This window comes from Globicephala melas, chromosome 15, assembly GCF_963455315.2.
Source record: "Globicephala melas chromosome 15, mGloMel1.2, whole genome shotgun sequence".
NCBI classification, from domain to species: Eukaryota; Metazoa; Chordata; class Mammalia; order Artiodactyla; family Delphinidae; genus Globicephala; species Globicephala melas.
In genome coordinates, this window is record NC_083328.1 from 15,116,875 (window position 1) to 15,144,618 (window position 27,744).

The following is a 27,744-nucleotide window of genomic DNA, read 5'->3' on the forward strand; positions in this document are numbered from 1 at the left end:
AGTACTGGTCTTTATTGAGGTGTCAGGGTGGAGTAACACCATGAAGGGGCAGAGCCTGAGGCCTTGAAGACACAGAGGCAGCATTTAAGGGTCTCAGACAAGCCTGGGTCTCCCGGCTAGGAGGAAGGCAGCCTGCGATCGGGCGCTCACAAGGACTTCAGGAAGTTCCTGTATTTGTCCAGGAAAGAGGCAGACAGAGTATTCAGCTCTTGCCGAAGCTGCTGCACAGCCTTGTCCTGCTCTTGCTGCTCCCCCACCATCTGCTTCCTATAATAGCTGATGTAGAAGTTCACCCAGTCATTCACCACAGTCACCATGTCTTCTTCAGAGACAACAGGAGCAGAGAAGACCTGGGGGTGGGGGTGGGATTGGGATAGGGGAGGTCAGGATTTGGCAAGGGAGACCACGCTCGGCCATGTGATTCAGGGATAACCACAAACTCTGACATCCTCTTTTCTCTGATTTGTATTACCTGTCTCTAGTTGTTTCCATCAACTCAACCATTACCCTCCCAGCTCCAAATTATTCTCCCTTCTCTGTCCTCACCCACCTCCCAACGCTCCAGGCCTGTCCTCTGAAACAGAGCACCAGACTTACCTGCTGATTTAGCAGAATGTTAAATTCCTTCATTCCTGTAGCAATGAGATCCTTATTGGTTTGAAGAAGGGCCATCTGCCTGATTAGAGAAAGAGATGGAATTTAAGTATCTTTTTCTCCCAGGGTATTTCCCCCAATCTCCTCACTCCCCTTAAGCATCCCTGGGGCCCTGCAGGGTCACCTCCCCTCCACCACCTTTCAAACCCTGCCCTGCTCTGAGATCACATTTCCCCCCAGGTTGGCTCACTGTCAGGTCCAACAGTGCTATGTATAGACATCTCACCCACACTTTTCAGCGTCTGGATGTCCCTCTGTACCAAGCTAGATGTAGACAAGGAGTCCAGTGTCAGCCAAAGAGGGAAACGCCCTGCATTTAGGTCCTGAGGGAGGGTGATAGGTCAACCAGGGGAGGGGAAGGAGGGAGAGGCTTCCCTGAAATTAGAAAGATAGCAAAGCCAAGAGAACAGATAAGCGGGGAGACCCAGAAAACCAAACCAGGGATAGAGCCATGCCCTCTCCCCCACATCCCAGGATCCAGGCTCCAAACGCTAACGAAACTAACAGTAACTGCTAGATGCCCTGTTACGAGAAAGGCACTTTTAAAATCATCCTAACAAGTGGTGGCAATTATTCTTCCAATTCATAGGTGATATATTAATAGCAGCTAACATTACAGTCATCATTTGTGCCAGGCACTGTTTCAAGCAAGTATTAAGGTATTTATTCTTGGGAGTTCCCTGGTGGCCTAGTGGTTAGGATTCAGGGCTTTCACTGCCATGACCTGGGTTCAAGCCCTGGTCAGGAAACTGAGATCCTGCAAGCCACGTGGCATGGCCAAAAAAATAATAAGAATAAGTATTTATTCTTATGAAAACTCTTGTTAGGCAAATTCCAATAACAGTCATATTTTGCAGATGAGTCTTCGGTAAGATGGGGAGGACTGGACTCTACTAGGCTGAGTTCCACAGGAATGGAGACACACGTGTCTTATTCTCTAACATATCATCGGGTACTTCACAAAGCAAAACTACTTCTTTTCTTTTTTAAAAATATTTTCCTAACGTTTTCCATTTTTAATAGATTTTTTCAAATTTCAAAATCACCATATAATCACTGAAATAAGTGAAACATTATAAAAATTCACACTGATAAGTGGATCATTTTTGCTCCCTCCCCCGACAAAGTAACCAGCATTCAAGATGTGTGTATTTCCTGTCCCATCTTCCTCCATTCAAAAACCAGTTTTCATAGGCACCTATACACTCATGGCTTGTTGCTCTGCTTTTTTGTTTATAGCATTATCTTAATTAATACACAGCAAATGAACGTTCTTTTGGTGTACGACGTTTGGATTTTAATACGTAGATTCATGTAACTACTACCACAATCAGGATACAGAACGTTTCCATTGCCCCAAAACTCCTTCGTGCTACCCCTTTGTAGTCTCATCCCTAAATCCTGCCGACCACTGATCTGTTCCCCATCACTACAGTTCAGTGTTTTTGAGGATGTCTTATGATGGAGTCATACAACATCTAACCTTTGAGACTGGCTTCTTTCACTCAGAATAATGCCCTTAAGCTCCATCCAAGTCGTTTCAAGTAGCAGTGGGTTGTTCCTTTCCATTGCTAAGCGTGCATCGTATGGACGCACTACAGTTTGTTTATTCATCGACCCACTGGAGGACATCTGGATTGTTTGCAGTTATTGGCAAGTATGAATAGAGCTGCTATAAATATTTGTGTACAGATTTTTGTGTAAACGTGTTTTCATTGATTTAGGGTAGAAAGTATGTGTTACCACTAGGAGAAATAATTGCAATACGACCTGACCAAAAAAAAAAAATGTATACAGGGCTTCCCTGGTGGCACAGTGGTTGAGAATCTGCCTGCTAATGCAGGGGACACGGGTTCGAGCCCTGGTCTGGGAAGATCCTACATGCCGCGGAGCAACTAGGCCCGTGAGCCGCAGCTACTGAGCCTGCGCGTCTGGAGCCTGTGCTCCGCAACAAGAGAGGCCGCGATAGTGAGAGGCCCGCGCACCGCGATGAAGAGTGGCCCCCCCGCCTGCCACAACTAGAGAAAAGCCCTCACACAGAAATGAAGACCCAACATAGCCAAAAATAAAATAAATAAATAAATAATAATTTAAAAAGCCAAGCATTTGAAGCCCTTTAAAAAAAAATGTATACAGAATTTAACATAAACTCTTGATAGTTCAATAATAAGACAGCCCAGTTTTTTTAAATGGCCAAAAGATTGGAACTGGCACTTCACAAAGAAGATATACAAATAGCCAATAAGCACATGAAGAGATGTTCAACATTATTATTCATCAGGAAAATGCAGATGAAAGCTATAATGTGATACCACTACATACCCACTACAGCTCCTGCAAGTTAAAAAGACTGATTAAGTGTTGGTAAGGATATAGGACAACTAGAAATCTCATACATTGCCAGTGGGAGGGTAAAATGAAATGTCTGAAAAGACAATTTGGCAAGTTCTCATAAAGTTCAACATACACTTACCACATGACCTGGCAATTCCACTCCTAGGTGGAGTCCATACACGTCTACAAAAATACTTATGTGCAAATGCAAATGTTCATAGCAGCTTTATTCATAATAACCCAAAACTGGAAACAACCCAAATGTCCAATTACCAGTGAGTGCATATACAAACTGTGGTATATTCATACAATGGAATACTACTCAGCAATAAAAAGAAACAGACTGGGCTTCCCTGGTGGTGCAGTGGTTGAGAGTCCGCCTGCCGATGCAGGGGACACAGGTTCGTGCCCCAGTCCGGGAAGATCCCACATGCCGCGGAGCGGTTGGGCCCGTGAGCCGTGGCTGCTGAGCCTGCGCGTCCGGAGCCTGTGCTCCACAACGGGAGAGGCCACAACGGTGAGAGGCCCGCGTACCACAAAAAAAAAAAAAAAAGAAACAGACTAATGGTACTCATGACAACATGGAAGAATCTCAAAATCATTATGCTGAGCAAAAGAAGCTAAGCATGAAAGACCATATATACAGTATAATTCCATTTCTATGAAATTCTAGAAGAAGCAAAAATAATCTATAGTGACCAGAAAGCACATTAGGGGTTATCTGCGATCAGAATACAAGAGTGGACATTAAAATGCACAGGTGCCCGAGAGAACTTTTTTAGATAATGGCAATACATATCTTGACTATGACAAGGATTCTTATATACTGTTAGTAGGAGTGTAAATTGGTAAAGCTGTTTAGAGAGATAGTTTGACAATACTTGTTCAAATTAAAATACACATACCCTTCAGCCCAACAATTCTGCTTTGGACTCATTTTAAAGAAATATTCATATTCAATGTACAGAAAGGCCTGTACAAGGAATTTATCATACCTATTTGTAATAATGAAAAAAGCAATATGGGGAATCTTTATAGAAACGATGGCACATTCACACCATGGCATGACATGCAACTATTAAAATAAATGAGGTAGCTACACATGTGCCGATAGGAAAAGATCTCAAAGACAACGTTAAATGAACTATAAGTAGAGCAGGCTACCTCAGGCGGCGAGTATGGGAGAGGGGATTAAATGTAAAATGATATTTCTCTCTCTGTCTCTCTGTCTCTGTCTCTCTCTCTCTCTCTCATGGTAAATAATGTTTACTTCTGGGCATTGACTGGTATTTGTTGAAAAATGGAAAGAGGGATAAATGTCAAGGGAGAATTTGACCTTCTCCATCTATATTATTGTTTGAATTATTTTACAGTGAGAATGTATCCTTCCATTATTTTTATAATACTTAACAAGAATACAAAATAAAAAAGAAAGAAACAAGATGGTATAGTTCTGAAACCATTAGCCTCAAATTGGACACCTGCCTCAGGGCCTAGAAGAGTAGCAGCTTCTCACTAAATATCTGTTGAATGAATAGGAGAATGAATGCTTTTGCCACTTTTCAGCTCTGTCATCTTGTTGAAGTCACTTCACACATGCAAACCCCAGTTTCTCTGTTTAAAGGAGGAATGAAATAATACCTATGAGGGTTATTGAGAAAATAAATTCATTCATTCCACAAATAGGTATTTGGTACCTGCCTTGTGCCAGGCCCTGGGAATGCATCAGTGCCAAAGACGAAGTTCCTCTTCTCTGGGAGCTTATGTTCTAGTGGGGGGAGTGAGAGGATGAACCGTAAGGGGTGAAGTCTGAAAGATGGAGCAGGGCCCTATCTACAGAGCTTCATGGGCCATGACAAGAAGTTCATGTTTTATTTTCAAATATGAAGGAAAGTCATTGAAGGGTTTGGAGGAGAATATTGCAATCCTCTTCCATAAAAGTAAGAGGAAGCTGCTGAAAAGTTTTGAGCCGGGGAGTTTTAAGCTGTGTAGGGAGTAGACCATAAGCGGGTAGTTGTGGAAGTGGGGAGATCAGTGAGGATAAAGTCAAGCAGATGAGCAGCTTGGAGTGTTCTGCCCGGTGCTTACTATACTGCTGAATGCAGGCTTCCAAGAGGTCTCAGGGGGTAGGGGAAGAGGAAGCATCCCTCATCTCTTTGTCAAGCCACTGATCTGGACACTGGGGTTGCAAAGAAGTGTATGAGTCCTTGTCAGGCACTTACAGTCCACTTGGGAAGACAGGACTTAGATACCTAATAAAAGCAAGTACAAACTGGCTCCAGAAAGCATATGCTAAGCATTAAATAAGTTCTACAGTGAACAAGGGTTGCCATGGTCTCTGAGCAGGGAGAGGTCAATGTGGACAAAGATGGTCAGTAAAGCCTAGAGGGTTGCTAAATAGTGTGACTGTATTTCTCAGTTTGCCCAGGATGGCTCCAGTCTGTGAGTCCAATGTGATTATTAACGGTGCCTCCTTTAAAAACACTCTCAAAAATCCTGATTTGGGGAATTCCCTGGCGGTCCAGTGGTTAGGACTCGGTGCTTTCACTGCCATGGCGCCGGGTTCAATCAATCCCTGGTCTGGGAACTAAGATCCTGCAAGTCGCGCCACGCAGCCAAAAAAAAAAAAATCCTGGTTTGGACAATATGTCATAGAGTAGTGCTGGTCATGAGGGCCCTGTGGAGCAAAGGGCCTCACATTTGAATACTTGACATTAACTCCAAATAATGGTCAACACTTAAATAGCATGCACTATGTACCAAACATAGTTTAAGAGCTTTACACATACGACCCATTTAATCCTCATCCCAACCCTATATGGTAGGTACTAGTATTATTCCCCTTGTACAGGTGAGGAAACTGAAGGACAGAGTGGTGAGAAACTTGCCCAAGGTCTCACAGATACTAAGTGACAGAACCTGCCCCCAAACTAAAGCCCTCTGGTGGAATTCATTCCTGGAGGTTAGTCTCAGTTCAATATACCCAGAGAAGCTAACATTTAAAATATTACACGTTTGTATCCCTTCAATTTTTCACTCTCACAGGAACCACACAAACAAGCAAAAAATCAAATGCCCTGGGTCTACCTCAGCCTCAGAGACTCTGTCTCGCTTTTAGGTAAGGTGAGGTGAGGTGGAAGAGCATTCCAGGCTGAGGTCCAAGAGAAAGATGATAGTTAGGGAGAATCAGAAGTTTCAAGCAGGGAATCAAACTGTGAGGGTCCAAGAATGCTGGGCTAAGGAACCAGGATATTTTATTTTCTGAAGAAAAGAGAACGCTTTTAGCAAATTTCTATTTTGAAGGCAGTACATCGCACTAGATGGGAAGGAGGAAGGGAGAGAAGAGAGGGAAAGAGAAAAAGAGGTGAGTTTGGAGGGAAACACTGTCTTTAGACTTCTCCCCAATTTCATAGACCCTCTCCCCCAATAAACACAGAAGAACTTCTTGCCTATTTCTCCTATTTGCTGACACTATTCACTACAATCCCTTGATTTCCTTGCTCCTCAAAAGTTCTTAGGATCCTTTCAGAAATAATACTCTTCCAGTCAGGAAAGGCTGAAGGGCTGAAAATTTCTAGTGGAGGGCCAGAGACGCGCAGAAGGAAAACAAAACCCCCCAAAAAACACAAACAAACAAAAAGGGAAGCTTTACAGGGCCTCAGGGATCATCTGGTCCAACTTCTCATCATGCATGCATTCATTCATAAATATTATCTCTTTTACGCACCTACTATGTGTTGGGTACCCGGGAAAGAATAGAAGTAAAATACAGGCCCTGGCCTCACAGCAAAGAAGCCACCCGAGAACCAGAGAGGGACACTGAGCTGCCCAAAGCCACACAGCGAAAAATTCTGTGGCCGCACCGGGTCTCAACACGATTCCCTAGGGACGCCCTCTTCCCTTCTCCCCATAACTGTAAGTCGGGGGTCACAGCAAAACAGGTACCTTCAGGGCTTGGCGGGCCAAAAGGCTCCCGCGGCCCCAAACAAGATGCTACAAAGAACCAGGATCGGGACCAGCCCCGAGGGGTCGAGGCGGGGCCGGGAGGTCGGAAAGGAACCATCTGGTTCCTGGGCTGGCTGGAAGAGTACGCGGAGGCAGGAGGCCCTTTCGCGAAGGAATAATGCTCCTCTGCAGCTGCCGTAGCCGAGCAGGATGCGTCTTCCGGCCACGTTTCTCTGCCCGCGGAACTAAAGGGAGGAATTCAGGATGGCACATGTCGCCAGGAGTGAGCCCCCACTGTGCTCCGAGCAGTTCGGCTCCGGGACGGCCCGGGGCTGCTGCGCCGCCGCCGACGGGAGCCTGCAGTGGGAGGCCTGGGGGCGGCGCTGGTGGGGGTTCTCTGGGGCCTTCACAACGAAACCGGGAGGACGAGATGGGGGCGAAAGTGTGGCTCCCGGGACGGCCGTCCCACCTCTTTCCCGGCTCCTGGCTGTCTTCCTGCCTCAGGGCTTCCCCGATAGCGTCAGCCCGGACTATCTGCCCTACCAGCTGTGGGATTCCGTGCAGGTCAGCCCGGCCGACTGGGGAAGGGAGCGACATGTAGCCGGGGCAGGGGAGACAGCGCGCCGCCTCTCCCTCCCCGCTTACAGACTGGACACTGAGGCCCAGAGCCGAGCTGTGACACGTCCCAGGCCACACACCCAGGAGAGCTGATAACAGGTCTTAGACCTCCATGCTCCTGCGCCCACTCCTCACCCCACTTCTTTTCTTCTCCAGGCCTTTGCTTCCAGCCTCTCGGGTTCCCTGGCCACCCACGCAGTCTTGCTGGGCATAGGGGTAGGGAACGCAAAAGCCTCGGTTTCAGCTGCCACGGCCACCTGGCTCGTGAAAGGTGAGCTGGACCCCTGGAGTCTCACCGATCGCTCCTCTCAGCTCTGCCATTTTTCTGTCCATTTTTTCCTTCGGCTGGGAAGCCCAGCCCCTATTTTCCCCTTCTCCCAGTGTTTTGGCACCTAGCTCTGGGCTCTGATGAGTATGTTTACTTATGCATTCCTGTCTGATTAGATCCGGGAGCCAAGCCTCCCCACTTCCTAGAAGAGTGCCTTGTACCTCGTTAAAAAACAAAATTCAACTGAGTAAATTTTTGTATTGGCTTTATTGACGACTGACTAGTAACCCATGGCGGGAACACCCTGATCCCGCCCACTAGCCTCGGTAGCTGCACTCCGTTCCCCATACGTGCTGTGCAGTGTCCCTTAATCATCTGGAGCCCAGATCCCTAAGTAAACCGTCCCCTCCCCTTTACTCCTAATCTGTGGAGGACTGCCTAAGAGTTTGGTTATTGAATAAAACTGCCAACTGCCTTGGGTGTGGGAAATTAGTTAATTCTAGACAGAAACAGTTTTGTAATAGGTCCTGAGTGGCAGAGAGGAGGTTTGGGGAAGGATGAAAGGCGTTTTATATCCTCTGGGATACTAGATGATGCCATGAATAATAACTATAGTAACTATCTGTTGAATGTGTACCGCTTTTTGAAAAACCACTAAAGGGGGGGAAAAAAGATACAGTTTGGTACCGTGCTACTTAGAGAGTGAAGTATAGAAGAAAAGGGAAACTGCCCACATCAGGAGGGCCAGTGGCTCTCTCCACCATCCTTTGTCTTTCACTGTTGTTCCCAGTGGAGGTTTAAATCAGACCCAAGGTAAGGCTCATTCTGCACCTGGCATCAGCCTGGCCACAGCTCTGGTGAGCCTCCGTGGACCTTTTGGAGAATCTGGAGGCTCCTGCTTATACCCTTACCATGAAGACGAGCATACTGTCCAAATGTGAGTCACTGCTGGAAAGAAGCTCTTTCTCTGAGACTGCATATCAGTGGAGAAGTGGTGGTGATCTGTGCCTCTTGTCCTAGTTGTCTCTTCTTTTAATAATAATAGTTCCTGAACAGTACTTACTGTGTACTGGTCTTTAAATGTCCTGACTCAGTCTTCACAATAGTTCTGAGACGGGTATTGTCATTATCTCCTTTTTATAGATGGGAAAACTGAGGCACAGAACGGTAACTTGCCCAGGGTCACGGATGTGAACCCAGGAGGTTTAGTTCCAGAGTACATTTTCATACCACCGCACTGTGCTTAATTTGGATCTTTTCCATTCCTCTCCTATTGGTTAATTGTTTGGAATGCAGTGGGAGCTTGGGTCAGTAGTTCCATGTCATTTCTAAGCACCCTAGTCTTATCACCAACATGTTGCTTATATATGTCTTCAGCTCAGGCAAGTTATTAAGAAAAAAATAAGACCATTTTAAGATGTGGAAAAATATCCTCTTACTTTAAAGCCTGTTGTTGATATTAAAGGAAACCCCCTTAACTAGAAAGGATATTACAAACTTGTTTCCATCAGACATGGGAAATTTGTATGCGGAGCTTTATCTAAGAAACTCCCTTGGAATTTTTTGATGTGGTCACTTTTAGTTACAGATCTCTTAATAGAACATGATGTTAATTGTCATAACTAGCAATAGTAATACTACTAGCAGCCAATATTTTGCCAGCTGAGTGTATGCCAGGCGTTTTGACGTGTAATATGTAACTTAATCTCTGCGGCAGCCATATTAGGTAGATGCCTTTATGAGTACCTTTTTCAGAGGGGGAAGCTGAGGCACAGAGAGGTTTAGTAACTTGCCTAAGGTCACATAGGGCCAGGATTTGGACCCAGGCCCACTGACTCCTGTGTCCCACTCTTAACCACCCACTCTTTGGCCAGTTAGGATTTCAGAGTGGAGCCGAGTACAATTTATGGACAGTTGATCCCTTACTAGGACTCAAAATTTTGAGATCTTACAGCATGGACAATTGTAAGTGAGACAGAGAGGAGCAGGTGGGAATTAAGTTTCCTGGTCTAGTGGACAGTGTTGACTTTCAGCTAATAGGGAGGATGTATGTCACTGCGTCCTATTGCCAACCTCCAGATTCTGACAAGGGCCCTGCAGACTGCGTCCGATGAAAGATGAGTAGGTCCCTTTCTTGTGTGAAGAAAATACATACCTGATTGGCAAAGACTGTGCAGTCGGAGGGAAGAAAAATAGTCTGGCCCTGTGAGCTCTCACCCCGTAAAAGTAACCTTGCCATGTTCAGAGTCACTAAAATGATCCAATACAAAAATCTTGAACAATGAAAATCTTGTGTAGAATTAAAAGTACTTGAAAGGAGGAGTGTGGGTGAGTGACAGCGGGAGGAGGCTTCTCAACCCACCCTGGGAAGTATAACTTCCATGGACAGAGGGGACAGAAATAGAGAAGCCGAGCAGGCCGGATGGGAAGTGTGTTGTACACACGCCTCTGAATGAGGCAGCTGCTACTCAGCCCCAGCCAACTGGAGCGGTACGGGGAAGCAGGCCTGGTGCTGCCGTGTCTTCAGGTTCTTCTCGGAAAGGTGTAAATCCAGATTTTCTTGAAAATGCCCCATTTTCGTTTATCAGTCTTCGAGCTTCAGTTGCTTCATCTAAAGGGGATGATCCCTTAAGCTCATAGAATTGTTGTGACAATTGAAAGACTTGGGTATTTCAGGTTTCTGCCAGAGTGCTTAGCGGTCTCCTTCAAGTCCAAGGCTGGGTAAAGATGTCTAGCTAGAAGGGGTCAATGCCCAAGGATGGCCGCCGTGGCAAGAGGAGAATGAGGAAGGCTGGCCCATGTCACCACCTTTATATGTCGTGGGATGTTCTCATCCCTCCTACCCACAACCTAGTTCTCCTTCTTCTAGTCCCCCACTTAAGGGTCCCTTCCCTCAAGCTCAAACAAGCTAAGGGTCCTCTGCCCGCTCTGCCTGTCCTTCCCAGTGCCCGCAGTGTGAGGCCTTCTCAGTTTGATTCTAGAACAGTCCTTCTTTGTGATCCCCCTGCTGGGCTTAATGAGTACTACTCTCAGTATAAGGTAGGGTCTAAATCAGTGGTGGGCAAACTTTCTGTAAAGGACCAGACTGTAAACATTTTACACTTTGCAGGCTGTACAGTTTCACTTGCAGCAACTTGATTTTGCCATCGTGTTATGAAAAAAGCCATAGACAGTCTGGAAACAAATGGCACAGCTGTGTTCCAGTAAAACTATTCACAAAAACGGCGAAGAAGCCCACAGACCACCGTTAACTGACACCTGGTCTAAATCAGTGTTTTTCGTAGGGGCTGCTGTCTGCTTTTACTCTGGCTTTTGAGCCTGGAACCATGACTCTGGCTCACTGTAGTGCCCCCCAGGCCTCACGGCAGTGGGTAGCCAAGAAGCACTTGTTGTGCAAGTGAAGGTCTGGTGGATTCCAGAGACCTCTCTGACTCTCCCTAGTCTGAGGAGGCCTCTCCCTCTGCCCCACACTCCCAGCTCGCTTGTCACCAACCTGCAGTTCAGATCCTTTTTACTTATTTATACTCTGATGGCCACCTGTGGACCCACTGCACAACCTAAGAGCTAGAATATCAACAATAACCTCTGAACTTTCCACACAGAATTTCCTGCTTTTTATAAAAATAGTTTTACCATATAGATATATATACCCAAACACTATATTGTTTAGTCTCAGTCGTTTTCGAGCTTTATGAAGAGTGTACTGTGCTGTATGTAGTCATCATGACTTACTTTTTTATGCAGGGTGATAATACTAGGATTCATCCATGCTGATGTGGGTAATTGTGGTCCATTAGATTTTCACTGCTGTCTAGTATGCCCCTGAGTAAATGTACCAGAATTTGTTTATGCATTCTCCTGTTGATGAGCATTTGCATTATTCCCAGTTTTTTGCTGTTATAAACAATGCTGCAAAGAATATTTCTGGTCCGTGTCTCTTGGTGTGCATGGGTACCTAGTTCTCTGGGGTACATGCTGAGGGACTGCTAAGTCTAGGCACTTCTGACCCCATAATGCAGCTACGTCTGTCTAGAACTTATACCAGACTGAGCTTCCAAGGGCAGCGATCCAAGATGGAAAGCCATCTCAGTGCCAGGCTCTGCCAGGCCCTACAGCCCCCAAGGCTCTTGCTTGTTCCTTACCGATGCCTCTCTCCCCCAGATTCAACTGGCATGCTGGGCCGCATCATCTTTGCCTGGTGGATGGGGTGAGTTTTTCTTCCCGATCTGCAGACTTCTAGCCACTCTCCCTAGACAGGAGTCATGTCTTTCTCAGCCCTGGCTGTATTTTCAGCTCCCCCTCTTTCCTACCAGTCTCCAGGGGTGGAGAGATTTAGCAGGTATATCAGAGCTAAGGAGTCTTTAGTGAGTACCCAGTACAGGTGACTTGCCCGGATCACCAAGCAGTGAAGCCACAGAGCCATTACCAAGATGAGATCTGCCTTCAAGAGCACCGATTTGCCCCTCTGCTGCCCATCATGGAAAAACACAGGGAGCCACAGGCTCTGAGCATCCTCTGCTGGCTTGTTAAAAGAGAAGCTTGGATGGGACAGTGTTTAGCCCAGAAGGAATACCTTTACTCCAGAGGCTACTGTGGCGGCTTAGATACTTGGTTAGACTTTGCTAAGCTGAGTGGGGAGTGGGCTTGGGTAGGTTATCAGGATCCCTGTCCGACGTGGGATCCACATCACCATTTATCTAGAAGGGATTGAGGGTGTCGTGCTGCGTGCTTCCTCCTTGAGTCACTACTGGGTGACCTCAGGAGTGAGTTAGTATCTGCCTTCAGTCGTGGTTGTGAGGTGCAGTGAGCTATGTAAAGTGCTTAGCACATAATAAGTGTTCAGTAAACACCAGCTGCAATTACTAACCCTAACTGGGCCTTACCAGCTCTCTGTGTATCCTCTCCAATCCTTATAATAACTGTGTAGACTAGGATTGAATGTGTACCTTTTCCAGATGTGAAGCAGACCAAGTCACACAGCTTGTGAGATGGGATTTGAACCTAAAGCCTGTGGTCTTTCTGTGGCATCAGGCAGAGCCCAAGACCAGGCCCACGTGTTCTAGTCCTGCCTTTGCCATATATTCGCTCCATCAGGAGTTCCCCATGTGTGTCCCATGCCCCGTCCAGGAATGCTCCCTTTCCCTCTAGGAGATTTCAAATGAAGGGTCAGGGCTAATGCTGCAAATTCTGAGCTGGGCAGGGGGCTGCAGCATCTCCTGCCACTGGGATCTTGGAGAAGTAGTCCCTGGGGGTTTGTGCAAGGCCAGGGTGTCACTCGGCCTGCAGAGGAGGGAACCATCTGCGGCATCGTGTAATAGAGAGATCCTAGGCTGCATGTCAGAGCCTGGCTCTTTCGGTCTTTTCCCCCCACTCCCATCTGATCCGAGGGAAGTCATATCCCTCTCTGGGCTAGTTGTCTATAACATGCTGCGTAGTGTTTACACTAAATGTATTGTTTATAGAATATGTGGACTTCTTGCTGGGTACCTTCTATGAAGCAGAAGGAAGAGGAGGGGAGTTGGCAGAGGACCCAGGGATGGCCTCTCTCCCAGGAGGACCCGAGGGTGGGGAGCAGCCACAAGGCAGTCAGCTTTTTCCTTTGGTGCCTCATGGGTTAGTAACAGGGAAATATGAGTGACCACTGAAGGTCCTCCCAGCTAATGGTGGCATTTCTGGCAGCAGTGACAGGGTGTGGGGACAGATGTCTGGCTGGGGTGTGGGTTTTCCTGAGCCCTTCGGACCTTTCCAAGGCATAGGAATCGCCTGCACTGCCCACAGACTGTGTTTTCTCCTTAAATCCAAATTGCAAACCAACCTCTCCTCCCCCACAGGAGCAAAATGGACTGTAATGCCAAGCAGTGGAGGTGAGAAGGGGCTGGAACTGAGGGGAGGGGAGTCTTCTAGTATGAAGGTCTCTGACCTCTGACCTCTTATCCCTTCCGCCAGGCTTTTTGCCGACATCCTCAATGATGTAGCCATGTTCCTGGAGATTATGGCTCCCATATTCCCCATCTGTTTCACCATGACCATCTGCATCAGCAACCTGGCCAAGGTACCCCCCTCTGGGGCACCCCTGGACCCGAGATCCCTGCCCTGGTGGTGGTATGTGCGGGCTCGCTTGGGGCCCACAGGGGATCCCCGCCTGGGCCCAGTGTTCAAGGCATTTCTAGAAGAGTGAAGAAGTTCAGATGTTTCTTCTGGGACTCAGCCATGTATTCTGATCCTCCTCCAGCCAGACAGCCTCTAGAGCCTCAGAGAGTCGGTCTAAGGCAGTGTCTGGAGCCACGGGACTGGTGAGGGAGCTCCGAGCTGAAAGAGAGTACGGGTGGTCCAGTGTCAACACCTTGAGACCAGCTCCCTGGCTACCTTTCATTCTTTCAGTAAAATACTTAGGGTGCCTACTGCATGTTCGGCACAGAATACAGGCCCTCCCATCTTTGATAGAAAGCCACACATAATTAAATATTTATCGAGTGATAGCTATAGGTATTCCAGATGAGAAGTGTAGGGGGCTGCAGGAGGGTTCAGCGGGGGATCTGGTCTGGTCTAGGGATGCAGGAAGGTCTTCCCTGGGGCTGGGTCCTGAAGTATGAGTGTGAGGTACAGCGTGGGCGTTCTGAGCAGGAAGAACAGTGCAGGTCAAGGTCTAGTGGCAAGACAGAGCACAGACCGGACAGCAAGGCTGAAGGGGTGATTGGGCTGAATCCAAGCTCTTCTCTGCCAGGCTGCTCACCCTCATGATTCCTTCAAGTTGACCTCGTCCAGATGAGGAAACTGAGGCCTAGCAAGGTTTGGTAAAGAGCTCAGCCTGTCTTCCCCACAGGGTTAAGTACCTGGCACAGAGTAAAGAGTCTTAAGAAGATACGTAAGACCCATCTTAAAGGCCCATCCATCTGTTCAGAATCACTTGTGTTTCTCTGCTGGGCACTACTGATATTTAGGATTTTAGGAACAGTTCTTTGTGGTGGAGGCCATGGAGCTTCCCTGGCCCAGGCACTAAAGGCCGTGAGCACCCCCTCCCCCTCCAGGGCAGGCGACCACAGAGAAACCAAGGATTGTGACCTTTGCCTAAATTCTGCACTAAGCTCCGCCTTGCGGGCCTCAGTCTCTTCATCTGTCGAATAAGGGACTCGAACAGGGCCATGAACTTCCCCTTCCCCACCTTCCCGCCCCTCCCTAGAGTTCCAGCACCTCCGTCCCTGAGGTACACCAACCAGAAGGCTGGTTGTCACCCATGCCTTCATCTCCTCCCCCTTTACCTGTCACCCTCAGCTAAACCTCCATTCATGTCTGTTATTTGCCCTCTTAAATCTCTCCAGTCCTTTCACACCTCCATCCCCATCTCACCTGGTGATTCCTTGCTGCTGAAAAAGCACAGTTATTTCCTAGGTCATCTCCCTGCGTCTATTCTCACCCCTCTTCAGTCCTTCTCAGAGCAACCCCATAGTCCTTATTAGAGTGGAAATCAAATCAGGTCACTTCCCTGTGCCCATTGCTCTTGGTATAAAGACCTTACAAGGCTTGGTAAGTTCTATGTGATCAGGTCCCCACCCATAACTCCAGCCTCATTTTGATCCACATTCCTCTTACCTTCAAACAAACACTGCCTATGTAACAACTCGTTTATTTGTTTACCATCTGATGGTTTATAAGCTTCATGAGGGCAGGGGTTGTATTGAAGTCTCTCACAGCACCTAAATCTGTATCTGACATCTAAAGAGATTTGATAAACATGAACGAAGTCAGTGACCCTAATCGATGAGCTCTCCCATCTCAGAGGGAGAGCCCTAGGAGGTCAGGGCCACTGGTGTGGGTTTGGAACTGGCCTGGAAGGCTTGGCTAGGCCTCGACTGGGGCAGGAAGAGAGTGGAGTTAGTTCCAGGTAGGCAGAATGTAAGCACCAAGTTGGAAACCAGACTTGGCTCTGCAAGGGGGAGAGTGCAGCCAAAGCAGAAGTTGGAGGCTGGGGAGGTTCTGGGCTAAGAATGGTCTGTGGGCCTCCACCTTGCGGGGAGAAAGTGAGTTTCCTTGGGGCTGGGTCCACAGGGTGGTGTGACAGGCAGACCTTCAGTTTTCTCCTGGAGCAGGACAGGGGAGGTGGGCCTAGTGGAAATGCGGGGTGAGAACAGGAGACCAGGGACGGCATTCAGGGTTTTGCTGCGGGGTGGCCTGAGGCCCAGTTTTCTTAAACTGGTTTGAGCCATTTGTTTGGCTCACCCACAGAGCAGGTTATGGCCACTCTGACTTTCACTCTTCCCTTTCCCGACCCAGTGCATTGTGGGCGTGGCTGGTGGGGCCACTCGGGCCGCACTGACCATGCATCAGGCCCGGAGAAACAACATGGCCGACGTGTCAGCCAAGGACGGCAGCCAGGTGAGCAGCCAGAATTGGAGGGATGGCGGGGGGTGCGCGGATGTACCGGAGGGGGTCAGACATCAGACCGAGCCACGATTTGGGCATATGAAGAGAAGCACCTGAGTGCTCCTACGGGGCGGGGTGGGAGACAGGCGGGAGGAAATGTAGCTTCTCCCTGCTCTGACTCTTAGGATAGGTAGTCGGTGTGAGGGCTCGGGCTCGGGCTCTGGCGGCAACAAGTCCGAGCTGGTCATCTCAGCCCCTGCCTGCTGCCCTTGAGGCCAAGAGGGAGCCCTTGCCCTGGACCTCACCCTCTCTAGGCAGAGCCCCACCCTGGGAGGTGCATGTTCTGACCCCATGAGGCCCCACACGTCAAAGCGCCTGGCATGTGAGGAGGCCGGAGTCACTGCAGAGGCCTCCGCTGGGCAGTTTAGCAAAGCCCTTCCGGCCCAGCCCTCACCTGACCAAAGGAGCCTGAAGTGGAGGTGGAGGCACCCTTAGGCTGAACCCTTCAGGTGTCGCCTCCCTCCGTACCCCGGTGCTAAGTGGCTATGCGCACTGCATCGTTTACCTCTCACACCAATCCTCTAAGGTGGATACTGTTACTATCTCTCTTTTACAGATGGGGAAAGTGAGGCCCAGGGTGGTCACAAGTGTGATGGTTTTCTTTGACACTGAAGCAATTTAGAAACCTCTGTTCTCTCCAGTCCTACTTTCTGGCCTTCTCTTATATTGTTTTATTCAATAGAATTTCATTAAAAAATTGCCTAACTCCTTTCAATAATATTAACACAAGCTAATGTTTTTAAACATTAACCATGTGCCAACTATTTCACGTGGATGAACTCGTTAAATCCTCACAGTGGTCTTGTGCAGGGCTCTTCATTGTTGCCACTCTACAGATGAGGGGGAAAAGGCACCGAATGGTCGAGTCTCCCTGGGTCCCTTTGGGCACATCCCTTCTCCCCGGAAATGGTTGGATGAGTTCTTCCCCATTATCACTTCCACAGGTTGTTAGGGAGGGGAAATAAGTACAACCAGCCCCGTGCCTGCTGTCTCACCTGCCCTCTTTCTAACCCCCAGCCCCTTCCACCCCCAGATGCATTTTCCAAGGCCCCAGGGCTTCCTCAGTTCACGGAGGCAGTAACATCAGTGGGGCAACGAGACGCGTGCTCAGCCCCAGACTCGGCCCCTGCTTTCTGCTGATGTTGCTTTGCTGCCAGTTGATGTGGCTGCTGGAAATGACTGTTCCCACCTGGGGGAGGGGAGGTCCCTCTGCCCCTGAGCTCCAAGGCCCCTGATCCCCAGTTTACTGTCACACCCACAGCCTTTATTTCCACGGCCCACCCCTTTGCCAGGACGACTGGGTAAGAAGAGCTGCAGTCTCAGGCCCCCTCTGTGCCAGAACCAACTCTCCCCGGGAACCCCGTAGTCAGGGACACCAGTCCAGACTCCTCCTCTCTCATGATGAGTTGGGGGGCGGTGGCCAGGGGTCTTTTCCCCTAGGGTAAGCTCAGTCGGGCCCTCTCGGGCCATCAGAGGATCTGATAATATTGATTCTCAAGGGAAGTTTGGATCTTGTGCTTTTCTTCCTGGGTGGTTCCTTGACCCCTTTGCAAAAAGCATCTGCTGGTTACTGGGCGGATGGACCTTTTTTTCTGTTTTTCGGGGTTTTTTGTTTGTTTTGGCCACGCTGCATGGTTTGCAGGATCTTAGTTCCCCGACCAGGGATCGAACCCATGCCCCCTGCAGTGGAAGTGCAGAGTCCTAACCACAGGACTGCCAGGGAATTCCCTTTTTTTTTTTTTTTAAACCACAAAATAAAGTAGTTTTACTCTGTGGACATTTACTTGCCTGAGTGCAGGGCTACACTTTGACTCTTGCAAAACAAAGGAGGCATGTTCCACAGGCATTCCAAGGGCATTGCACCTACCTGGGCAGAGAAGCAGCTGGTATCTTAAATGACAGCTCACTCATCAAAAACGTTAAAAATTTCCTAGGCACCCTTATCAGTGTAGGGAGTGTCTGGGGCAGGGAGGGGTGTGGTGAAAGGCGCTCAGGGGTATTCTTTCTGGCCTGGAGGGGAGCCCTCCAGCTCCCATCCCCTCTGCCATTTTCCAGGAGACGCTGGTAAGCCTGGCAGGGCTCCTGGTCAGCCTCTTGATGCTTCCCCTGGTGTCAGATTGCCCTAGGTAAGCCGGGACCAAGGGCAGGGAGGAGGCGCCCCGCTGGGCCTCTGCTCCTATTGACCACCTCACTCTGTCACCCCAGCTTAAGCCTTGGCTGCTTCTTCCTCCTCACTGCCCTCCACATCTATGCCAACTACCGGGCAGTCCGGGCCCTTGTCATAGAGACCTTGAACGAAGGCCGGCTCTGGCTGGTCCTGAAGCACTTCCTTCAGCGGGGAGAGGTACTTGGCCCCGCTTCAGCCAATCAGATGGAACCGCTGTGGACAGGTGAGCCAGCCCCTCGGTTTCAAGTTTCCTATGTCTCCCCCTGCCTGGGCCTCCTGACTCCAGCTTCCCACAGGTTTCTGGCCATCTCTGTCTCTATCCCTGGGGGTCCCCCTACACCGTGTGACTTCCAGGTGAGTGGCCCAGCATCTCCCACCCATCACCACGGTCACCCCCTCCCCACACGGGCTCCCTGTTCTGATCATACACTGGCCTCCCCCAACCAAGCCCCACCTCTCTGGTTCTCTGTTTCCACCGAACAGACTTGGGGGTCAGTGTGGGTGCTTGAGGGCAGCAGGTGTATGACATGAAGTAGATATAAGGGATCTTATATTTGTTGGATGCAGGAAGAAAGGAAGGGTTGATGCGGGGGAGGGGTAACGGCTGAGGGCTGGATGGCAAGGAGGTGCAGGACAGTTAGGGTTAACAGTTAGGTGGCTCTGCAGTTGACTGGGTGGTCGCTGCTGCCTTTGTCCTCTCCTCCCGCACTGCACGCTCTTCTCTCCTTCAGTGTCTTTGAGCTGCAAAAGCTGGTTGAGGGGCACCAAGAACCCTACCTCCTTCGCTGGGACCGGTCACAAAGTAAGTGTGCCGCGTTCCCCCAGCTTCCGACTCACCCTCCCGGGCTCAGCCCCTCATTCCTCCAGCCCCAGGGCCCCAAGCCCTGGACACGCGCTGGACAGTTTGGAGTCTGCCTAGTGTCCTGAAGGGAGCTCTAGACTAAGACTGGATGCATTCAGCTTATAGCTACATGCCCCAGTGAAGTTCCCTTTACCCCTCTGTAAAATGGCGCTAACTATACCTGCCTTATTAGCTGCAGGGTTTTCATGAGGATCAAATAAGGTGACTATGTAAAAGCACCTTGTACATTGCAGCACACTCAGATGAGGTTAAGACCTTTGGTTATCCCTGAGGAACCACCTTCCTCTCCTGTCCGGGGTCACCTCTTGCGGAAACATGTACTAAAGTTTACTGGTCTGCTGGTCGTGTGTTAAAAGCTGCTTATTCTCACTAGCCATTAAAGACGAGCAAAATAAACCCACCTCAGGGAGCTGCTCTGAAGTTGTATCTTAGAAATTACTTGGCCAGAGCACTGGGGAGCAACATGAGATGAAGTTGGAAAGGAAAGGGTGAGAGATGGCCTTTCATGCCAGGCCAAGGCCTTTGGGCCAGACAGGGATGAAGCAGGCTGGTAGGCCTGAGAGTGTCTGGGGACGTGGCCCTTCCCTGGTACCAGTCTGTCCCTGGGTCTCTCCAGACCAGGTACAGGTTGTCCTGAGCCAGATGGCAGGCCCTGAGACCATTCTGAGGGCTGCCACTCACGGACTGGTGCTTGGAGCCCTGCAGGGAGATGGAGCCCTCCCAGGAGAGCTGGAGGGACTGAGGAACCGAGTACGGGCTGGTAAGCGCCTCACAATCTAGGCTGCTTCTGACTCAAAGCGGGGTGGAGAGAGGAAGGACCCTGTTCGGCTTGGGGAACCCAAGAGCTTCTGGTTCTTCACCCCACTCCAGGTCCTGAGAAAGAGAGCTGCGTCATCGTCAGGGAGACCCACCAAGTGTTGGACAAGCTATTTCCAAAGTTCTTGAAAGGTAATATCCTTCTGCTTCATGGCTCCTAGGCCTTCTCCCAGAGGGCCTGCCTACCCCCATCCCCACCCCTTCACCTAGAGGGTGGAAGACCTGGGTTTCTCTCTGTGATCTCAAGTCTGGACCTCAGTTTCCCTGTCTGCAGGATGGGGAGGTTAGGATGGTCTCTGAGGCGCTGTCAGTGTTGACAGACTATGAATCCCAGTTGGCATTGGAGAATGGTGGGCGGGGGGTGGGGTAAGGCTCACAGATTACTGACGATGCTCTTTCATTTAGCACCTACTCCATTCTGGTCCTTTTTCATGTGCTGCTCAATGAATTCTTGCTACAACCAGATGAGGTTTTAGGCTCATTTTATGCCAGAGATTACCCAGCAGAGGCAAGGGGAACCTGAGCAGTACACCCAGCCCGTGCTGCTCCTTCCCCCTCCCCAGGGTCAGCCCAGAGTCTCCTCCCCAGCAGTATCCCTATGCCCTCTCCCCAGGGTCAGCCCAGAGTCTCCTCCCCAGCAGTATCCCTATGCCCTCTCCCCAGGGGCAGCCCAGAGTCTCCTCCCCAGCAGTATCCCTATGCCCTCTCCCCAGGGGCAGCCCAGAGTCTCCTCCCCAGCAGTATCCCTATGCCCTCTCCCCAGGGGCAGCCCAGAGTCTCCTCCCCAGGGGTATCCCTATGCCCCCTCCCCAGGGGCAGCCCAGAGTCTCCTCCCCAGCAGTATCCCTATGCGCTATCCCCAGGACTGCAGGATGCGGGCTGGAGGACTGAGAATCACCAGCTAGAGGTGGATGAGTGGAGGGCCACATGGCTCCTGTGTCCAGAAAAGAAGCTCTTGTGAGCAGCCCAGCCAGAGGCCCAGGTCCCAGGACAGGAGCCTGGAGCAAGGACACTTTGGCCACAGCAGGACCTGGGAAAGGCAGCTTTATTTTTGCTTAGGGGCACCGGTGTGGCCATTTGGCCAAGGAAGTGACTACCAATCAGATGGACTGGGCCCTAGGCAGAGACAAGGTGGAGAGAAGGGGTACCAGGGCCTTCCCCCGCACTCTCCTGCCCCAGGCCCTTCTCACCATTGCAGGCTCCCCACCCCCACTTGCTGCAAGGCTGTGGCTCATGGCATCCGACACAGTTGACCTCAGGCATAAAAGCCCCAGAGGAATGTGGCCACGGCCATCATGAGCAGGGCATTGAGGTTGACGACTCGGGCCCAGCTTGGGTCCTCACTGATGTCCTCCAGTCGCCTGGCTGCGGCAGCCATCTCCTCCTGGGTAGGGCGTGGGGGACTGCCTGCCCCAGCCCTGCTCATTCCACAGAACCAGAGCAGGCACTGGCGGAACAGGCCTGGTGCTGGGGATGGGGGCTCTGGGAGAAATTGCAGCCGTACAGTTAGTCTGCTCCCCCAGCTCCCCCGCCCCAACTCCCCGGGCAGTGCCTTACCCTCCATCTCCACCGCGTGCTCAGGGCGCCCGTTCTGTACAGGGGCTGAGGTTGGACCTTCTAGCTCCTCAGCATCCAGGTCCTCGCGCTCCTCCTTGCTGTACCGGAGACTGAAAACCAGGCGGTGGAGCTGGGGAAGGGTGGGAGCAGGGACCAAGTGGGAGTGCTGTTCCCCCACCCCGAACCTGGAGGTCCCCCGTCCACACCGGCACTCCCTCACCTCCCTCTGTCCAGCCTGCACACCTGCCCAGGCTCACTCCAGGATGACCTTCCATGGCTGCCCTTTGCCCTCAGGCTAAACCCAAGCTCCTCAGCTGGGTGTTTAAAGTTCTTGGCCCTGCTCAGCTCTCTGCTTCATCACCCTGTCTACACTCATGATTGTAGTACTTTAGTCTTACAGCCCTGCTAACAGTGTTCCTTCCTGTGGGTGTTCGCTCACAGGGTTCCCTCCTGCTGCCTTTCCCCTTCTCCACCTGTGGGTTCCTGCCCATCCTTCTGGGCCCACTTCTTTTGTCCTCCCCCCAGTCAGGTCTGCCCTGGGCCACCTGCCTTGCCACAGCACAAGACCAAACCCTTTTGGGGCTTTCAGGGTAGTACTCTGTCCCTCTCTGCCACCAGTCAGGCCAAGACTCAGGGGGGCTTTAACCTCCCCTACAGTCTTCTTCAAGCCACCTCCAAAGCACCTCAAATAAATGTGATTTAAATAAAAACATTGTACTTGCTTTGCAAATGAAGCTTCAGACTGGACTGACAGCCTGCCCTCACCAAGCCTCAGTATAGAAATTCAGGTGCTACCCACTGGGAGTTCTGGGAAGCAGGCTGGCCGACTGCTGGTGGAGAGGGCCCGCAGCGGCCCACGTTTGTTGCCTGGTCCAGAGGCCCGTACTTACGTGCTTGCGCGGGATGGGCGGTGTGCACAGCGAGACCACGAGGGTGAGGAAGCCGGAGCAGACGAAGAGCACGATGGCGAAGTAGAGGTAGTGCACGCGGCAGAGGAGTGCGGGGCACGCCGAGGGGCGCACGCAGCTGCCCGAGCCAAAGGAGAACTCGGGAACCAGGCGTGCCAGACCCATCAGCAGGCCCCCGATCAGTCCCCAGAAGGCGCCCTGCGGGGCCAGAGAGCGCATCAGCCTCGGGTTTCCAAGTCCGGCCCCGAGCTCCCAATGAGCACACACACTCACCTTCTCATTGACGCGGGGCACGAAGAGCGCCAGCACGAAGACAGCCGACACCGGCGGCGCCAGGTAGCTGGAGACCGACTGGATGTAATCAAAGAGCTGCCCGCCCTGCGCCGCCTGTACCACGGGAAGCCAGGCCACCGACACGGCCACGATGAACACCACCCAGAGCCTGCGGTGGACGGCCATCAGGTGATTTCACCCAGGACCCCGTCTCCCCCTGTCCCTACGAGTGCTCCCTGCCCCCACCCGGGGCTGATTCGTGGGGCAGGAGATGGAAAACCCAGGCCCACCGTCCTACTAGCAGCAACTCGCGGTCGCCCGCGCGGGGCCGCAGGCGCGTGTAGATGTCCATGGTGAAAAGCGTGCTGCTGCTGTTAAAGATCGAGGCCAGCGAGGACATGAGCGCGGCCAGCATGACCGCCAGCATGAGTCCGCGCAGACCTGCGGGCCGACGGAGCCGTGAGTCTGCGGCCACGAGGGGGTCCCGGGAGGGTGCGGGCTGGGCGAGGGGTGACTCCTCCCACTGGCGCCTGTGGGCAGCGGGGCAACCCGGGGGCCCGCCCTCACCGTTGGGCATGAGCTTCACGACGAGCCGCGGGTAGGCGATGTTGGAGCACCCCACCTCGGTGCCACACACGCGCTTACACACCTCTGGTACCACGCACGCCACCTCGTCTGCGGGAAAGGGCACGACGCGGCTATGGCGGCACCGGGTCTGAACCTTCGGATCCCAGAAGTGGGGACGGGGAATCCCAGTGGAGGAGAGATGGGCCCCCCGGGTGGGAGGTGGGACTGGGTGGCCCAGATCTTAGGACGGGAACGGAAATGGGAGACAGGCACCTGTATCCTTGCACAAGAAAGGGGCTGGATGGGGCACAGGACTCTCGGTCGGGGCGGGGTTGCAGACGTTACCCGGGTAAAGAATGCGGCTGATCATGCCCGGCATGACCATGAGGAACATGGGCATCAGCTTCAAGTAGCCGCACAGGATGCAGCCCGCCTTGATGTGGGTCAGGTTTTTCCCAGCCAGACAGCGCTGCACTATGACCTGCGACGAGGGGCGTTCAACTACCTGCGTCCAGTCCCGGGTACCCCGCCCCTCCCGCCTTGCCTCAACTCGCCGCTCTAATCCAGACCCCGCGGCTGGCCCATCGAAGCGGGCAATTCAGCTCCAAGCGCAGACCCTGACTCGGATCCAACTCCATCTGGCTTAGCTCTAACTGGCGGGCTTCCCGTTCCCTCGGACCACGCCTTCCACCTGGCTTCCCAGATGGGTTCAGGCTCCACCCATCTCAGCTCCGCCCACCGCGGTTCCAGTTCTGCCCCAGCCTCGCTCGCCGCGCAGGCCGTGACCCCGCACCTGGTCGCTGCACCAGTACCAGCTTGAGACAATGGTAAGCCCCAGAAGCAGCGCAGGCCACGGCAGGTCCCCCGTCACAGGGTCCCGGAGCAGATGGTAGGAGTCGGGCCGGGGTAGATAGCAGGAGCTGGAGATGTTGCCCACCGCCGGATCCTCGGACACCGTCAGGGACGTCATTGCCCCCAGGTATTTGTCGAAAAGCCCCGAATACCCGCCCACCTCGTGGAAGGCTGTGAGGGCAAAGCAGTTAGGGGACATGGTGCCCGCGACAAGGCCCTCCCTAGGACCCACATGCCGCAGACGCGCGATGTCCCTGCTCCCAGGTGGAGAGATCTGCGAACTGTGACCTCTGCGCCCCTCCCCCATCGGCTGAGCCCGTACCGTAACCCATGAGTACGAAGGCCCCCGCGAGAATGACGAAGGTCTGCACCGTATCCGTGTACATCAGCGCTGCCAGCCCTCCTGCAATGGCCTGGGTCAGTGGAGACAGCCCAGACAGGCTGCCACTAGTACATACAGTGTCTTTGTGCGAATTGGAAAAGGGCTCCCCTTTCCTGGAGGGCAAATTTCAAAAGGATGGCCCATTCCCTGGGCTCACGCACTCCGGCATCAGGAGGCAGGGCTGCGTGAGCACAGTGGGGCTGAGTTTTAGACTCCACTAATGCCAGGTGCCCACGTGCAGGACTTCCACTACAGGCCCTCCTCTCAGCCCCAGTTTTCTCTTCTGTGTGATAGGAGGAGGTGATTCTCTAAGGTCCGATTCTCATCCCATTCGAAGGGACGGGCCCCTCAAGCCGGCCTTGGTACCAGGCCCCACCCACGCTGCTCCAGCGTCAGGCCTCAGGCACCACCCCAGAATCCTCCAACCTGCACTGGGTTTGGTGAGCTTTGGGGTCTGGCCAAGTCGGCTCTCCCTTCCCAGGTGTTCAAGAGCTGTTAAATCTTCCTTTTTGCCCAGGCCCAGGACGGGCTCAGATCTCTGAACTTCCAGACCAAATCCAAGGAACGTGGAGGGGGGGAGTAGTTTGCTTTCCAAAGATTTAGGTCCTTCTCCTGCTTGGATCACATCACACTTAAGAACTTCTCCAGCCCGCTTTCCTTTGGTGACTCCCCTAAGCCCCGCCCACAGATCCACGCTCCCTTCCCTAAGCCCCCGCCACCTGCCACCTGTCACAGTGTAGATCATGGTGATGACCAGAAGCGCGATGACGGAGGCATAGATATTCCAGCCCAGAGCCTGTTGAATGAATACTGCCCCGGAGAACATATCCACCTTGGGGGGAGGAGCAAGCGCACAGGTCAGGACCCAGGGGCCAGGGTGGGGACCCAGGTCCACTTCCTACCCAGATCACGACCCTATGTGGCCACACCTCAAAGGTTCCCTCGTTTTTTGATGCCCTGGTCTTCCCAGATACCTCTCACTATGGTTGTCGCCCCAGAAGCCTATTCCTTCCAGGCCCTGCCTCCATCACGGTTCTTACAGCCATTGCTCCTTGGTTCCGCCCCATCCAGGGCTTTCCAGAGACCTCCACTGGGTGATCCCACCCTACCAGGGTCCCGACCAGCTCCCCGCGCATGCGCACCGAAATCTTGGTGAAGATGTACAGAAAAAGCGAGAGCACGGACAAGTAGAGGCGGATTCGACGGCCGCCAAAGCGCTTGCGCAGGTACTGCGGCATCGTAATGACACCCGCGGTCAGGTACACGGGCACGAAGAGCCAGCCAAGTAGCAGCACCACGAACAGCGCCTGCGGGCACAGCGCGACAGCTGAGGGTCACTCCCTGTGGGAGATCCTGCCATGAGTGCGTCCTCGCCCCTGATGGGTCTGAGGAACCTTCTTCTCTTGGTGAAAAGTGCTACTCCAAGGCAAGGTTGCAGGAGGGGCCCAGAGGACACAGATGCAGAGGTCCCTGGGCCCTGGTCATTAGGGACAAGGTCTTGATACTTTGTTGGGCCCTTAACTAGAGCCCTTCTTGCCCTGCCAGGCCGTGACCCCTGGCCATCCCTCCCAAGATGATCCCTATCCTCCTCGTCCCCCACAACACACACACACCTGAATCCAAGCACAGAACCCTCAGGCTGACCCCCAACTTCTGCCTTCCCTCTCCTCTCCACCCACCCAAACCTTCTGTCCCTCAAGGCTCAGCTCAGAGGCCTCCTCCTCCAGGAAGCCCTGAGCTCAAAGCCCTGATTTTGCTGACCCTCCAAGGTGAGCCTCAGTCCCAGAGCTTCGTCTCCTGCCCCCTTCTGCAAGGGGCTTTCATTTAGCCTAGTGAACCTCACAGGCCACAGATTCAGAGAGCATCAGAAGAAGCACTTCACTATCCTTGAGACTGTTCATCCCACTTCAGAGAGGAGTAAAATCAAGGCCACAGAGGGCGTGGCTGGTCCAGGCTCACATAGCAATAGCGAGTCAGGAGCAGGGCCTACCCCTGCCCTGAACGTGGTATCTCCCACATGCCTCTGCCTCCAAGCTGGCTGCGTGAGCCTCCCTCGAAGCCCAACCCCACCTCACAGCTGGGAAGTCCCACCTCTGGTCTCACATCCCCACCTCTCCCGCCTGGAGCCTCTCCAGGTGTGACCCTTCCAGGGGTTCCCACGGGGAGGTGGGGGTTATTGGCAAAATGGGGCGCTCACATTCCACTCAAATCCAGCCACAGCCAGGCCACTTGCCGCGCCCGTCCCTGCCAGGCCCACGAAATGGCCACTGCCGATGTTGCTGGCGAAGAGAGAGGCCCCGACCTGGGTGGCCAGAGGTTGGGGTGAGCCAGGCTGCTTCCTTAGGCCTCCACCCACTCCATAGCCCAGTCTCTCTCACCGGCCACCACGCCATGCTTCGTCCCGCCAGGAAGTAGCCGCCAACGGTGCCTCTGTTGGTTCTGCACATGGACTGGGGGACGGGAGTGGGGAGAGGCCTGGGTTTGGGGCACATCTTTGGACCTCATTAGCCTCCTCAACACATTCCTCGGCCTTGTTTCAGGCTGAAGATTAACCAGCGCACGGCTCCCCTGACGGTTCACACCTGCACCCCCAGCCTCCTCCCAGGCACCCAGATCTACCCAGACCCTAACCTAGGGTCCGGTTCCCCAAGCCTGAGTGTGGCTGCATTCAGCCACACTTTCCTGGGGACCCTGGATTTGGGTTTCTGGTCAGCCAGCCATTATGTAGAAGAGATCTCATTTAGAATGCTGTCCCGATGAAGACCCACCAACCCCTCAACTAGTCCAATCCAAAGGTGGACAGACAAGGCATGCGTGAGTGTGGGCTGGGCCACCCTGGGGCTAGCAAAAGACTTACTTGCCCCCCACCCCGGGTTTCTCCCTCAAAGATCCAGGCATCCTTCCCCTACCACACATCAGGACTGTCCGAGACTTTTCCCCCAGGCTCCAAAAGCGGGCCCCCAGCAGCATCCCCCAACTTCTCACCCACAAGCCGACACCAATGACCAGCAGGAAATAAGCCGCAATGACCAGGATGTCGGCAGGGTTGTCAATTAGCGCCCTCTGTTCCCCCAGCCCTGGTGCTGAGCCTGCCTCTGTGTGTTCCTCCATTCTGCCCAG

At 52.3% G+C, this 27,744-nt stretch overlaps 3 protein-coding genes across 13 annotated transcripts; 1 reads left to right on the forward strand and 2 right to left on the reverse strand.

The window, feature by feature from the left end:
• AHSP (alpha hemoglobin stabilizing protein) lies at nucleotides 1-7,899 on the reverse strand. Of its 6 annotated transcripts, none has more exons than XM_060284543.1 (4): nucleotides 6,934-7,265; nucleotides 881-1,029; nucleotides 598-676; nucleotides 1-350 (listed from the first exon to the last, which is right to left on the reverse strand). In XM_060284543.1, exons 3-4 carry the CDS (start codon nucleotides 670-672, stop codon nucleotides 147-149), a joined length of 279 nt encoding a protein of 92 aa, XP_060140526.1. In that variant the 5' UTR covers nucleotides 673-676; nucleotides 881-1,029; nucleotides 6,934-7,265; the 3' UTR covers nucleotides 1-146. The 6 variants fall into 6 exon arrangements, with proteins under 6 accessions (XP_060140526.1, XP_060140524.1, XP_060140528.1 ...); XM_060284541.1 differs by lacking the exon at nucleotides 881-1,029 and adding an exon at nucleotides 4,686-4,756; XM_060284545.1 differs by lacking the exons at nucleotides 881-1,029; nucleotides 6,934-7,265 and adding an exon at nucleotides 7,848-7,899.
• On the forward strand, nucleotides 7,143-22,330 carry RUSF1 (RUS family member 1). 5 transcript variants are annotated; one of them, XM_030871854.2, is made up of 13 exons: nucleotides 7,143-7,497; nucleotides 7,708-7,822; nucleotides 11,981-12,026; nucleotides 13,651-13,683; nucleotides 13,766-13,871; nucleotides 16,091-16,192; nucleotides 18,296-18,366; nucleotides 18,446-18,630; nucleotides 18,704-18,761; nucleotides 19,139-19,209; nucleotides 19,886-20,029; nucleotides 20,140-20,217; nucleotides 20,949-22,330. In XM_030871854.2, exons 1-13 carry the CDS (start codon nucleotides 7,198-7,200, stop codon nucleotides 21,044-21,046), a joined length of 1,407 nt encoding a protein of 468 aa, XP_030727714.2. In that variant the 5' UTR covers nucleotides 7,143-7,197; the 3' UTR covers nucleotides 21,047-22,330. The 5 variants fall into 5 exon arrangements, with proteins under 5 accessions (XP_030727714.2, XP_060140522.1, XP_060140521.1 ...); XM_060284539.1 differs by lacking the exon at nucleotides 19,886-20,029; XM_060284538.1 differs by lacking the exon at nucleotides 13,651-13,683.
• Nucleotides 21,172-27,735, reverse strand: SLC5A2 (solute carrier family 5 member 2). 2 transcript variants are annotated; one of them, XM_060284536.1, is made up of 14 exons: nucleotides 27,610-27,735; nucleotides 27,003-27,074; nucleotides 26,822-26,926; nucleotides 25,767-25,931; nucleotides 25,351-25,456; nucleotides 24,565-24,645; nucleotides 24,184-24,413; nucleotides 23,736-23,871; nucleotides 23,391-23,498; nucleotides 23,114-23,264; nucleotides 22,824-22,992; nucleotides 22,533-22,748; nucleotides 21,643-21,772; nucleotides 21,172-21,567 (listed from the first exon to the last, which is right to left on the reverse strand). In XM_060284536.1, the coding sequence occupies exons 1-14, from the start codon at nucleotides 27,733-27,735 to the stop codon at nucleotides 21,341-21,343; spliced, it is 2,022 nt and encodes a 673-aa protein (XP_060140519.1). In that variant the 3' UTR covers nucleotides 21,172-21,340. The 2 variants fall into 2 exon arrangements, with proteins under 2 accessions (XP_060140519.1, XP_030727728.1); XM_030871868.2 differs by having other exon boundaries at nucleotides 21,172-21,772.
• Nucleotides 27,736-27,744: the final 9 nt, after the last annotated feature.